A 14750-nucleotide genomic window follows, 5' to 3' on the forward strand; every position below is an offset into this window, starting at 1 on the left:
AAAAAAAAAAAAAAAAAAGAACAGTAGTTGCCTATGATGACGGGGATTGACTTCAGGGGATACGGGAACTTTGTGGGCGTGAAGGAGAGGTGCCATGTTTAGTTTGGCTTCGTGGTGGAAACATGCGTTAGAACTCCTTGAAGTGTCCACTTCAGATTCGTATGCTTCACTGCATATAGAATTTTCCTGAACGGTAATAACTTTAAAAAACAAACCCCCAAGCTAGGCATGCTCAAACAAGTGCAGCTGAATATGCGAAGTCTGGGGTTTGCTTTCTCTTTTCATCCAGCTTCAGCCAAGATGACATTTCACTTGGTCCTGGGACAGTCGCATTGTCTACACTGAACCACAAACACAAGTCCTTTTAGAGACCACCTCTGCTGCCAATGCACTACAGTGTTTTGCTGGATAAAGACATTTTGCCCATTAAGATAATAGCATCCCCAACCTTTCCAGGACAGTGCCGAGGGAGAGAAGGCAGACTTAGTGGCGCATAGCTGGGACCATGCCTTTCAAATATTTTCATCCATTTCCAAATAGAAAAAAAGGTCCATTTTTAACTCTTGGATGTAGGTTACATGTTTTGGCAGTTTTAATGTTGGAATTCCCTAAAATGATAAATACTTTTAAAATCTTTCCCCATATTGTGTGTTTCCAGATAGGTCAAAAGAATTAAATTCATATTTCTGAGATGTAAATCATGAAAGATGTACGTATAATTTTAGAATATCACCAATAGCATTTGGCGGATGTAAAAATAATATTCATAGCTCTGTTGATTAAGATACTAATTGTGTGTCTCTCTTTTTTATCCATTTTATCCTGTTTTGGAAGGGAGAATGGAATAGGTCCATTTTTTTCTTACTCTTATTTTTATTTTGTTCCTTTGTATTTTTTGCGTTATGAAAACAGATTAAACATTCAGCCATGTTGGAAACTGTGAAAGAGGAAAATTGGAGACCCAAGAGCACAATGCTTTTAGTTTTACAGACTGAGATTCATTCAGTCTTGGATGCCATTGTAGTGAATAATGGGAACTGATCCTAGACTTCAAAAGAAATACGACCATGTGGTCTTACCGTTCAGCACTTAATGCTGCTGTGAATTTCCAGTTCTACCCTCTGTCATCTTACAAAAACGAAAGGAATCTGAAACCCTTTTTCATGTTTTCTGAAATACTTCCTGGTGCTAAGCAAACCTTTTCTTCGGGAGAACAGGGTTTCATCAAGAAAGACAAAAACCTGAAACAGACATCAGATCCCCTAGGCTAATTACTGCAACTCCAAAGTTTACTCCTTTTAAATATGAACTCTTTAAAATGATTCATTTAGAGATCAAAATGATTAATCCTTCTCAGTCACTACGAATGTCCGCGGTGGGATTAAAGGATTCAGATGTGGCCGTGTTTACTCAGCTTTAAATTTTTGTACTTAAAGACACCAGTTAGAGCTGCAGTTTATCATCGTTCCGTGTGAATGTTTTCCTCTTAGTTCCCTCTTTTAGCTCCCCTTCCTAACTGATTGTTAACTAATTTTGGCCGTTAAGTAGGTAAGTGCCTCTTTGAGACTTGGCAGCCAACCTGCTTTGTAGATTACCTGCCAGAAGGTGTGAGTAGATAGATGTAGCTTATAGCTCTCCTCTGGACACAGTAGGGGTAATCCTTGCCCCCTGCCTCGGCCTTTATTGGTCTGATGTCCTGAGCCCCCGCTTGCTGCTAAACTTGTATCTGGTTCCTTGCCACACTGCCAATTTTGGATCCACATTGTGAATCGCTGTGGTGCCGCTTCAGTCACAATTATTAAACACCTGCTGCTTCACGCCAAACCACACGCATATTTATACCAATACCTACTGCAGTTTGATCATCAGATGGCAGCAGATACGTTGTAGGGTTGGTTGTAGGCGTATTAGCATCCATAGCTGGGTCCTGGGTTGTTCTAAAGAAATAATGACTGGTAAAAAATAAACAGCAAATTCATTTTCAGAATGCTTTTGAGAAAAATCAAGTTTAAAGTTATTACTCTCCTTACAAATGGTTACAAATGGTTGCTAATGTCAGAATTGCACTCTTCTGTGGTGGGTATCTAAATCCTTCATGGTACATGCTTAAGAAGATGCTTTTTCCTCATAAGTCAGCAGACTCACAACTGAATTTTTCTTGTTTGAGCCAAGCCTCCTCTTCAGTATCCATGTTTGTCCTCCCCTGGGGGCTTCACAAATCTTATCTTGAAGAAAATGCATATTCTCTGGGGCTCTTCATTCTAATCCTGCTTTCCCTGCTTGCAAATGCACTTGGGGTTTTCCCTTCTCAGGCTTCTCATCAAGTTCACCGTCAAGTCTCAACCGCACACTTCCAGTGACAGGTACATACAGTTCACAGCCGAGTTCAGGATGAATGCTGAGGGGTGTAACCTGCAGTGGCTTCCATTAGACCCGTATTTTGAGTAATAAATTGGATTGTAAATACGGTGTACGGTGGTCATTTCCTTCGTCCTCTAGAAATATTAGATATTAATGTCTTATGAATAGGTACATCGAGAAGGCTGTTGAATACTGTTGACGATCTTTACGTTTTATAGAGAGAGTAAAATGGGGTAGCGAAAGTTAAGGTATTTAGTGGGATGTTAAGTTAATTTTTAAAATGTAGTTTTGTGTAGGGTCCTGTAAGTCAAGATTTATACCCTCACTGGAGCTTCTGCTGCGTGTTCTAGGGTGGGTATCCTGCTCAAAGAGTGACAAATTTAACGTAAGGAAGTTTGGAGTATCCCAGAAAATATGCATTAGGACTCAAAGGGAAAAAAAATCCATAGGCTTGTTTTACTCTGTGATCCTCTTATTGTTTTACAAACACAGCAAAACAGGGAACTCCAGGTAAGATGGTGGTGACACTGATTCCACCAGTACCAAATAAGAAATGTTTGTCCAATTTGTAGTTTGGGGTTGTACTCCGCCCTTGGAGGATGGTGCCTCCATGTCCGAAAGTATATGATTCCATCCAAGCTGACAACGACCAAGGAAAATACTTAAAGGCAGTTACAGATTATTTTATTTCTGTGTATTTACACTTACATTGATCCTTCTTCCACTTCCTGCGCTCAGTTATGGGGCTTTGTTACCATAGAAGAAATAGACTCTTATTCGCCTTTAAAAAAAGTCCATGTGTGATGAAGGGAAAGGGAAGAATGAAAAGAGAAACGTTGCTCCTGTATTTCTTACACAACTTCATTTCTTTACAATAAATGAGGAAGGAGTTTTAAAGCCCAGCTTCTCCAAGGGAAGGTAGTAAACTAAATTTCTAATTATTGAATGGGAGCTATTAAACAGCAAATCAAGAAAATATATTGGGTTTCTTAAAAGAAGGTAGCCTTTCATCTTTCTTTCTTATGTTTTTAAATTAATGGAAATTATCATGCAAAGTAAAAATTCAAAACTATAAAAGAGAAAGTTACTGATTTCCTTCACTTACGTCTCCTTCTGTGTGGTCCATCTTGACAGTTAATGGCCCCCTCCCCTTTATTCATGCTCAAAACCATAGGCATTTATATAATCTGTTGGGTCTCTTTCTTAGTTTCCAGAAATGGGATCATGCTCTACACACTACTTTGCAACTTGTATTTTTTTTACTTAAAATATATATAATGGGGGCTTCCCTGGTGGCGCAGTGCTTGAGAGTCCGCCTGCCGATGCAGGAGACGCGGGTTCGTGCCCCGTTTCGGGAAGGAAATGATAGCCAAGGAAACTTGGGATATCAGGAAAGAAGAAAGAACAAAGAATAGAAAAATATATGAAGAGTAAATAGATAATACTTCTCTTGAGTTTTTAAATTGTATTTTTCTATTGAAAGCAATATATATATATATATATATAATGGGCTTCCCTCCAGCACAGAAAACATAGGTCCAAACCCACTCTTTCTGCTACAGCCACATAGCCTTCCATGCAGGGAATATATCGCGTATTTAACAGTTCCCTTTCTGGTAAACATTCCAGTTATTTTAGTTTTTACAACCATGCCGTAATAAACATTATTTGTACATGTCTGTTTAAGTCCAGGTGATTTTATTTCTCTCGGATACAGTCTCAGAGGTAGACGTTCAGCGCTACAGAAAACATATTTTCAAAGACTAAAGCAGCAAATAGAAGGCAAAGAAACAAATGATAAAGGAATAAAGAAATTGTGTAGCCGACCCACAGAATCAATTGCTTTTTAAGAGAACAGTTCTCGGTTTCAGTACCAATTTCTGTGCCGATGGCTTATAGTCCAATTCCTCACTGCAAGTTTACAATATGGTATATACACACTGGCAGCGTGGCATAAAAGAGAGCCAACAGATAATAAGTACTGTGAGGATGTACAGAAACTGGAACTCTCACACACTTGTGGTCAGAAAGTAAAGTGGTGCAGCCACTGTGGAAAACACTCTGGAGGTTCCTCAAAAGGTTAAACAGAGAGCTAATGCAATATGACCCAGCAATGCCTCTCATAGGTATATACACAAGAGAAATAAAAACATATGGTGGGGCTTCCCTGGTGGTGCAGTGGTTGAGGGTCCGCCTGCCGATGCAGGGGACACGGGTTCGTGCCCCGTTCCGGGAAGATCCCGCGTGCCGCGGAGCGGCTGGGCCCGTGAGCCACGGCCGCTGAGCCTGCGCGTCCGGAGCCTGTGCTCCGCGACGGGAGAGGCCACAGCAGTGAGAGGCCCGCGTACCGCAAACAAACAAACAAACAAACAAACAAAAAAATATGGTGTTCCATAGCAGCATTTTCATAATAGCCAAAAAGTGGAAACAACTCAAATGTCCATTAACTGATAAACAGATAAATAAAAGATGATGTGTCTATACAATGGAATATTATTTGGCCATAAAAAGAAATGGCTACTGGCACATGCTACAATGTGGATGAATCTTGAAAACACTATGTTAAGTGAAAAAAGCCAGTCGCAAAAGTCTACATATTGTAGGACCCCTTTTCTTTGAAATGTCCAGAATAGACAAATCTATAATGAGAGAAAGTAGATTAGTGCTTGCCTAGGGCTAGAGGGAGTGGTGGGGTAAGAGGGGAAATGGGAGGTGACTGATAATTGGTACAAGGGTGATGAAAATGTTCTGAAATTGATTGTGGTGATAGTTGCACACCACCATGTGTATGTTAAAAACCATTGACTTGTACACTTTAAGTAGGTTCATTGTATGGTTTGTGAGTTAATATCTCAATAAAGTAGTTTTGGAAAAGAGAAGAAACAAGTGAAATAGAGAGAGAGAGAGAGAGAGAAAGGGCACAATCTGAGCATTAGAGAATCTAGACATAAGAGGGGAGAGAATACCACAAGTTCTCACGTGGGACCACCCTCCTCTGGGTTCTGCAGTCACCCTGTGTCACTCCGAGGCTAGTCCCTCACGTAGACGCTTTTCCTTTTCAACTCACCCAGACATAGCAGATGTCTTGCCTATTGGTGAACATCGCTCTGCATTGCAGCTTTGAAAAATCCCTTCTTGTTCGGACTAGGTTATAAACACCATGCGAGACAAAGGCCATTTTTTTTCCAACCCCCTTCTTTGATTAAAGAGGCAGCTATGCTCAGTGCTGGTGGAAAGTGGTCCTTTCTGTTTTGTCACAGACCCTCACTCACTCATTTTTCAAAATGTGAACCTTTTTTCAATGATGCAACCTGCCTGGGCTGTTTATTCAGTCTTTCTTTTATAGGTTTTTCAAATTTATGAGTGTCCTGAAGCAAAAATGCCTAATCTAGTCCAAGCTAACCTTGCCTTTTAATCACAAGAAACTTCATCCTCAGGTACACTTTGTTCTTCCTGCAATTTATTACTTTGGGACTGTTTCAAATTGTAACAGGAAGCTCTGTGGCTGGCCTTGCTGATCGAGGTTATCAAAATTCAGTGTGCAGGAGGTAAATACTGATTTCACCAGTCTCGGCCAACAGAATTAATACAAAGACTGTACAGGGTGAAGAAAGAAATTAAGGTAATAGTGTTAGAAGCATTGCAAAGAACACAATCTGAAGAAACCATGGAAAATAAGAATAAATGTATCCTCATCTCCTTCATGTTACTTGAAGCCAAAGATGAGTTTAAACAAGATGGTCATGTCTTTAGTCTGGTTCCAGAGCATCTTTGCTGCCTTTTTCTGCCAGACTCTTCCCATTTCTCCACATTGACCTAAAATCCAGCGCCAAGAACCGCATCGCAACCCCAAATTCCCAGCTCCATGGTACCTCAGCCAACTGCCTCGTCTCCCAATCAGGAACCCTTCTTTTCACCATCTTCCTTCTGTTTGTCAAAACTGCCTGAGCTTTCCATAAGTATAGCCCATCTTGCTAAACATTGCTGAATTGTAGGAAATAATCTAATAGACTAATTCATTCCAATTTAATAGCTAGATCTCCCCAGGGGTGTCTGCATTAAAACGAGGGATCCTACAAGCAAGAATCCTTAACCTAAGGGGGGAATCAGCCACAGTGGAATTTGAAGCACTGGGGAGAGAGAGATTTGAATGAAGGAAAAGTCAACTTTGGTGGTGATGCGACTCTTCTAAAATTATTTGAAAACAACCTTGTTCCCCCCTCAAATTGTACATTTTTCTCTATGATTATTACATTTGCCCAGGTGTCTATTTTTTGTCATTTTTCATCTTGCTTCCCTTTATGCTGGCTTCATTTACATAAAGCATCTCTTTTGTTCATTTAAAAAAAATTTTAAACTGAATGAAAGATTCTTTAAATTCTGTAGTGCTTTACAATTTTCAAAAGATTCATACATACGATTTCATATAATTCCGTAATAACCCTTTTTTTTCTCCCCTCCCCCCATATTGTCCTCCCCCCTTCCCTCTCCCCATTGGTAACTGCTAGCTTGTTCTCTGTATCTGTTAGTCTGCTTCTTGTTGGTTTTATTCATCAGTTTGTTGTATTTTCCAGATTCTACATATAAGTGATATCACACAGTATTTGTCTTTCTCTGTTTGATTTATTTCACTTAGCATAGTGCCCTCCAAGTCCATCCATGTTGCTGCAAATGGCAAAATTTTAATCTTTTTGTGGCTGAGTGTATATATATATATATATATATATATATATACACTCAGTATTATATATATAATGGAATACTACTCAGCCATATATGTATATGTGTGTGTATATATGTATATATACTCAGTATTATATATATAATGGAATATATATATATACACGCACAGCTTCTTTATCCATTGATCTGTTGATGGACACTTAGGTTGCTTCATACTTTGGCAATTGCAAATAACATTGCTATGAACATTGAGATGCATGTATCTTTTTGAATTAGTGCTTTTGTTTATGTTTTGGATATATACCCAGGAGTGGTATTGCTGGGTCATATGGTAGTTCTGTTTGTAGTTTTGTGAGAAACCCCCACGCAGTTCTCCACAGTGGCTGTATCAATTGACATTCCCACCAGCAGTGTAGGAGGGTTCCCTTTTCTCCACAGCCTCGCTAGCATTTATTTGTGTTCTTTTCGATGATAGCCATTCTGACAAGTGAGGTATCTCACTGTGGTTTTGATTTGCATTTTTCCCTGATGATTAGTGGTGTTGAGCATCTTTGGCCATCTGCATTTCCTCAATGACTATTGAGTTCTTCTGCCCATTTTAAATTTAAATTTTTAAATCAGGTTGGTTGTTTTTTTGATGTTCTGTGAGCTGTTTATATATGTTGGAAATTAATCCCTTATCTGTCTTATCATTTGCAAATATCTTCTCCCATTCAGTAGGCTGTCTTTTTGTCTTGTCGATGCTTTCCTTTATGCTTTGCCAAAGCCTAAATCATCTCTTTAACCAAGTCATCACAGCCCTGAAAAGTGAAAAAATAGAGTGGTGAAGTGACTTGAATGAAGCCAGTAAGTGGCTTTAAATTAGGTCCATTGGAAATCAAGTTTAGTGTTCTTTCCCAAGAGAGCAAAAGCAAATTTTAATTTAGTAAGGAAATCTAACAGCTTGCTTTCTAGCTTGCATTTCAGAAACAGACCTTAAGAGTTTGAATCATTGCAGAGACATTGATTTCAGAGGGTCAGATGTTTGTTTGTTTTTAACATCTTTATTGGAGTTTAATTGCTTTACAATGGCGTGTTAGTTTCTGCTTTATAAAAAAGTGAATCAGCTATATGTATACATATATCCCCATATCCCCTCCCTCTTGCCTCTCCCTCCCCCCCTCCCTATCCCACCCCTCCAGGCGGTCACACAGCACCGAGCTGATCTCCCCGTGCTCTGCAGCTGCTTCCCACTAGCTATCTATTTTACATTTCGTAGTGTATATATGTCCATGCCACTCTCTCACTTTGTCCCAGCTTCCCCTTCCCCCTCCCCGTGTCCTCAAGTCCATTCTCTACGTCTGCGTCTTTATTCCTGTCCTGCCCCTAGGTTCATCAGAACCACTTTTTTGTTTTTGTTTTTGTTTTTTTAGATGCCATATATATGTGTTAACATACGGTATTTGTTTTTCTCTTTCTGACTTACTTCACTCTGTATGACAGACTCTAGGTCCTTCCACCTCACTACAAATAACTCAGTTTCGTTTCTTTGTATGGCTGAGTAATATTCCATTGTATATATGTGCCACATCTTCTTTATCCATTCATCTGTCGACGGACACTTAGGTTGCTTCCATGTCCTGGCTATTGTAAACAGAGCTACAATGAACACTGTGGTACATGACTCTTTTTGAATGATGGTTTTCTCAGGGTATATGCCCAGTAGTGGGACTGCTGGGTCATATGGTAGTTCTATTTTTACTTTTTTAAGGAACCTCCATACTGTTCTCCGTGGTGGCTGTATCAATTTACATTCCCACCAACAGTGCAAGAGGGTTCCCTTTTCTCCACACCCTCTCCAGCATTTATTGTTTGTAGATTTTTTGATGATTGCCCTTCTAACCAGTGTGAGATGATATCCCATTGCAGTTGTGATTTGCATTTCTCTAATGATTAGTGATGTTGAGCATCCTTTCATGTGTTTCTTGGCAATCTGCATATCTTCTTTGGAAAAATGTCTGTTTAGGTCTTCTGCCCATTTTTTGCATCAGGTTGTTTGTTTTTTTGATATTGAGCTCTATGAGCTGCTTGTAAATTTTGGAGATGAATCCTTTGTCAGTTGCTTCATTTGCAAATATTTTCTCCCATTCTGAGGGTTGTCTTTTCATCTTGTTTATGGCTTCCTTTACTGGGCAAAAGCTTTTAAGTTTCATTAAGTCCCATTTGTTTATTTTTGTTTTTATTTCCATTTCTCTAGGAGGTGGGTCAAAAAGATCTTGCTGAGATTTATGTCATAGAGTGCTCTGCCTATGTTTTCCTCTAAGAGTTTGATAGTGTCCGGCCTCACATTTAGGTCTTTAATCCATTTTGAGTTTATTTTTGTGTATGGTGTTATGGAGTGATCTAATAACTTCATTCTTTTACATGTAGCTGTCCAGTTTTCCCAACACCATTTATTGAAGAGGCCGTCTTTTCTCCATTGTATATTCTTGCCTCCTTTCTCAAAGATAAGGTGACCATATGTGCATGGATTTATCTCTGGGTGGAGGGTCAGATGTTTAAGGAGTTTGGGATACACATACCAATTCATAGGGGTGATGTCTTGGATATTCATTTGCAAAATGAACTGTGTTTACATACCCAGATAACAAATAATAAAGATTGCCGTTTTCTGCTTTCCTTCACCCCATAGATTTTTGCATCAAGATGGCAACAGTGTGAAAAGTCAGTAACATGGAAAATGTTTCAAGTTACATTTCAGAGATTAGAAAGGGAGTTCTTACTGCCTTTTAACTTGTCTCTTATTTTTATGCTCCAATGCGGGAACCTCCCCAAATAGAGGAAAGATGCACAGGATCTTATCATTCATTTTCACCCTTTAAAAATTGTTTTGGAAAAATCAGCATGTTTGATGGTGCTGTTTAACTGTTTTACACCCTTTCCCCCCCCCCCATTTTAGATATGATATATAAATAGGAATGGATAAGCTCTTCCACATTAACTGTCCATTACATTCCATTAACTGTCCATTACATTGACCATTTTTGGATTTACTTTCATAAGTACAGTCCACACTATTTCTTTTAAAAGTATTGCCATTACTATGTCTTAGCTCATTAAGCTTGCCCACTTTCTCATTGTGCAATGAGTTCTTATTCCCTCTTCTTTATTTTTGTTACTTCCCTCATTTTTTATTTTTATTTCTTTTATAGAAAATCTAGGTTGAATATTTGCACTTGGAATGAGAAGACCCTTTTTTAAAATTAATTAATTTATTTGTTTTTGTTTATTTTTGGCTGCGTTGGGTCTTCGCTGCTGCGCGTGGGCTTTCTCTAGTTGCGGCGAGTAGGGGCTACTCTCCGTTGCAGTGCGCGGGCTTCTCATTGTGGCGGCTTCTCTTGTTGCGGAGCACGGGCACTAGGTGTGCGGGCCTCAGTAGTTGTGGCACACAGGCTCGGTAGTTGTGGCTCGAGGGCCCATCTGCTCTGCGGCACATGGGATCTTCCCGGACCGGGGCTCAAACCCGTGTCCCCTGCATCGGCAGGCGGACTCTCAACCACTGCACCACCAGGGGAGTCCCAGCTACCTCCTTTGTGTTTGACATACTTTTTGGTTCAGATACTTATTCACATCTCTCTGAGATGATCTGTAGTTCATTTGTAGCAACAGATTTTCATTATTTATGAGTGTCATTGTCAGAATCCATTTGGAAGTCTGACCGAGATAAAGCAGATTCCAACTTCTGATCTGACCACAGCAATAAAGCAATTAACCACACTGGTTAAAATGGGCTGAATCCTTGAGGGTGCTAATATTTTTACAACCAAATATTTACTGTCTTGTGCATTATGTCTGATTCATTTCCTAGAAGATTCAAGATGTTATTATTGCAAATAATTTATAACACCCTCTTTTAAAAAATGTAATGTATGTTATTTCTCATACTAGCCAATTAACTTTAAAATGTCTGTGGATATAAGAGAGGGAAGCACAAAAATGAAAACTATGAGTAATGTAAATGCTTAATATTCTTAAAAGTTTGGTATTATATGGTAGCATTTAAATCAGTCTTGGTATACTATTATTCTCTTCCTGTATTTTGATTCTAGTTGGTACCTAAATCTTAGACTCTACCATGCCAATGAGACAGGAAATGGAAGGCCCATGTGTATGCATCCTCTAAGCAAACATTTTTGTCTCTCTTCTCACCCCTAGTGTCATAAAACATAGGTGAAATTTTCAAGAATAAATACAGGATTGGAAAAGCCATTAATAACGCCAGTCATTTTAAAGTGTCACCTAATTTAAACACTTTTTGCTGTAAGTGATTGCAGTGTCATGAGTTTTATTATGCTCAGTTTATTAGTAAAAGCCTTCAGGGTTCACAGCCGTTTATTTTGCAGGGAACTTGATTTTATCATTAATTTTTAAATACATAATACTCCCGCTTTATTTCTTAGAGTGCACTTTATTTGCACAAATTGGTTTACTCTGATCAATACAGATGTTTCCAGGTGTTTATTAAAGCAAGAAATCTGGGAAGTCAGATGTCTGCACGTTTTCATGACATTACACTCCAAAAGTTAGTGTATGTTTGTACACACATGATACATGTTTATGTTGGTTGTTAAGTTTTAGGTGGGAAAATGTAATAACGACTGCCCAGGCTCCGGTTTCTAATTTTTTCTGATTATTGGGTAACTTATTCTGGAGGGCAATCTTTTCTCTTCCAAAGGAGTGACACCTGGGCGGGAAAATCCTACTGTTTGGGATGAGAGCCAGGACCCAGGAAATAATTCGGACAATGTCTATGGCTTCACAAGTCTGCTAAACACAGTTCTATCAAGGATAACTAAGCCTTTCTCTGGGTTGGGTTTTCATGGTCTGGGCCGCTTTACCTGCCGGGCTCCCTGGAGGTGTTTATACAGGGCTGAAACAGTTGACAGAGGAGCTCTGAGCCGTGGTGGGTGGCAAGTCAGAGATGGCGCTCCCTGCACCCCAGCTGGACCCACGCGACCACAGGTCATGTGGAGCTAATGCAGACACCTGGTGCTGAGAGCTGACAAGACTGGATGCTTAAGTGTTTATTTTAGGGAGATTTTGTTTAAAAAAAACTGAAACGAGACATATACTCACTAGTTGTCATCTTTTTTCCCCCTAATTAGGACAGAATTTCACCCTAAGGCAGTTAGGCGTTTGTGAACCGGAAGCCCGAAGAGGACTGGCGTGTTGTGCGGAAATGGGGCTCCCTCACAGAGGTTACTCTATCAGTGCAGGGTCAGACGCTGACACTGAGAATGAAGCAGTGATGTCCCCAGAGCATGCCATGAGACTGTGGGGCAGGGGGGTCAAGTCAGGCCGCAGCTCCTGTCTGTCAAGCCGCTCCAACTCAGCCCTCACCCTGACAGATACAGAGCACGAAAACAAGTCGGACAGTGAAAATGGTAAGTTCTTTTCTCTTTGGCTTCGTAATGTTGGCGTTCAGTGCTTCTGTCTGTTTCCGTTGACCCTGCAGGCGTGGCTTCCTTCCTTCCTCCCATCTCTCCTTCTCTTTCTTTCTTCGTATTGCGACGCTGCTAGGAGCGCCCAAGAAATGTCCTTCGTTATTGCATTTTTTTCCCCTGGGAAAAAAATCAATATTCGACGAGATCAGATTGAAAATTATGCAGGCTTTCTCTGTTGTGTTAGCTATACTTTTGAAAAACTGTTTAACCATGACAAGAAAAAAAAGAAACCCACAAAGATTGGCTTTGACTTATCTTGGACCATGTCACCTGTTATCTTCGATGGAGTAGCAAAGCAAGTGGTGGCAAAGTTTACCCCACAGCCAGCTTGTGATCAGAGATGTCTTTGTAGATTTCTCTTGGAAATATCTCAGAGAAGTTCCAGAATCTTAGAATGGTTGACTGAGCACACAGAATAGTTTATTAACAGGGCTCAGTGATTGAAGAACAAATTTGATCATGCTTTAAACTTACTCGTGGATGAGAGCAATCGAAATCTTGGTAAAGAGAAGGGAGTGTGGCCTTTGATGTGCTTTGGGGACTGGATTACTCTGCAATTATATCGATGCACAAAAACTGGATTTTAGGGTATCCGAATAGCATATACTGTGAGAAAAGTCGATATATCGGGACTCTTCCTATCACCAACGCAGAATAATAAAGAAACAGTTCATTTCTATGCAATAATAGATTTCAAAGAAAACTTAATTTTTAGTCAGTGCAGCTTCTAGGAAGAGTTGTAGCATCAGCCGCAATGCACCGGACAACAAAATGGCATTCCTCTTTCAGCATTTAATGTTAACAGCGTACTCGCTACTTTAATCTAGTTATTAATGCTGTGTGTATACGATGTGTCAAAAAAGCAGAGAGAAAATTAAAATGGGGAAACTGCATGACGTGTGAAAGGAAAGATGGTGTTTTACCGATGGTCCTTCTCATCACTTATCGAGCAAGTTTGTCAGCTGTGCTTTGTGACAGGAAAGCAGGTCCACTGTCAGCTTTTAGCCTCAGCTCAGTCACCAAACGAAGGGGTAGCTGCTGCTTCCTACTGCTTAGTACTTGTTTTCTTGCTATTCAGGGGGAAAAAAGGTCTACTTTAAACCAACTAAAACAATATCTTGTGGAGAATACTTGGGTGCATTAAACCAAAGTCAAAATCAATTAATAATAGGCACTCAATATATTCATTTTGGAAGTGTCAGTTCTTGGTGGAGGCCGGATTTATCCCAACCCAAAGCAGGAAACAAGGGCAGTTCTGTCTAACAGAATGAGTCTTAGAATCTGACTGCAGCGTTTTCCTGAGCTAATCCATTCACCTCAGTAAAACCTGTGTTTATATAAATTTTCACTGGACTCAGAAGTTTCTAACCTTAAGTACATAAGATTTGGCATCAGTTTTGCTTCCTGTCCCTCTGTATGTTTATGTAACACTCTGCAAGCAATTGTAGGCACAGTGGTTATATTCAGATGTGTTATTTGACGTTTGATTTTCCTAAAATACATGAAAATATGTGTGATGGTTTCAGAAAAGAGCAGAGGAGGGTGCAGCAGGACAATGCGTTCAGTTCTGATTTTCTGCATCATGGACCTTCCATATCCATATCCATTAGATATCGTCCCACATTGCGTCAGTGTGCCCTTTCTATATACACCCTTTGTGGCACCTCTCTTTCTCTCTCTCTCTCTCACATAACGAGTGTATCTTGTTATTGTGTCTGTATTGGTAAAATATAAATTAATTTTATTATTTTTTAACTTGTATATCTGCTAAAACCATCTCACAGTGAATTCCCAAACACATGCCATTTTATTCTTTTCAGAAAACTTAGAAACGTTGCCACCTCTAGTTAACAGTATCTAACATCCAAATGCCTGGGGGCGGGGTGACAAGCCTGACGACTCTCACACTGCCGCCCCTCTCCATTTGCACGGATTATTACGAAAGAGAGGAGGAGGGACTTGTTGCCCCAGGAATCTCCTACTCCATGTCCTTGGAATGATGTAAAGACAAGGAAAGTTACACTCGTCCATTTCTCCAAGTGCTGTTCTGAAGCAGAATAAGAGACACAGGAAGAGGGTGTCAGGGGCCTTGCCTCGAAATTCAGAACATTTGGTAGCATTTGTTGAGAGTAAACAGGTCAGCCAAGTTAAGAGGATAAAGTGTCAAAAACAATGTTTGTTGAGCTGGACAAGTGATGACTTAAACTTGTGTTTACTCTTTCC

The 14750-nt window shown here is 39.9% G+C and overlaps 1 protein-coding gene across 1 annotated transcript in view; it reads left to right on the forward strand.

The window, feature by feature from the left end:
- Positions 1-14750, forward strand: part of LOC103077596 (teneurin-3-like) — a 29866-nt gene that overhangs the window by 12784 nt on the left and 2332 nt on the right. The window contains exon 2 of the mRNA XM_007467383.1: positions 12189-12467. Within this exon, the coding sequence (XP_007467445.1) occupies positions 12189-12467 (279 nt within the window). The remainder of the gene's footprint in view (positions 1-12188; positions 12468-14750) is intronic.

This window comes from Lipotes vexillifer, unplaced genomic scaffold (genome assembly GCF_000442215.2).
Source record: "Lipotes vexillifer unplaced genomic scaffold, Lipotes_vexillifer_v1.1 scaffold1300, whole genome shotgun sequence".
In the NCBI taxonomy this organism is placed as follows: Eukaryota; Metazoa; Chordata; class Mammalia; order Artiodactyla; family Lipotidae; genus Lipotes; species Lipotes vexillifer.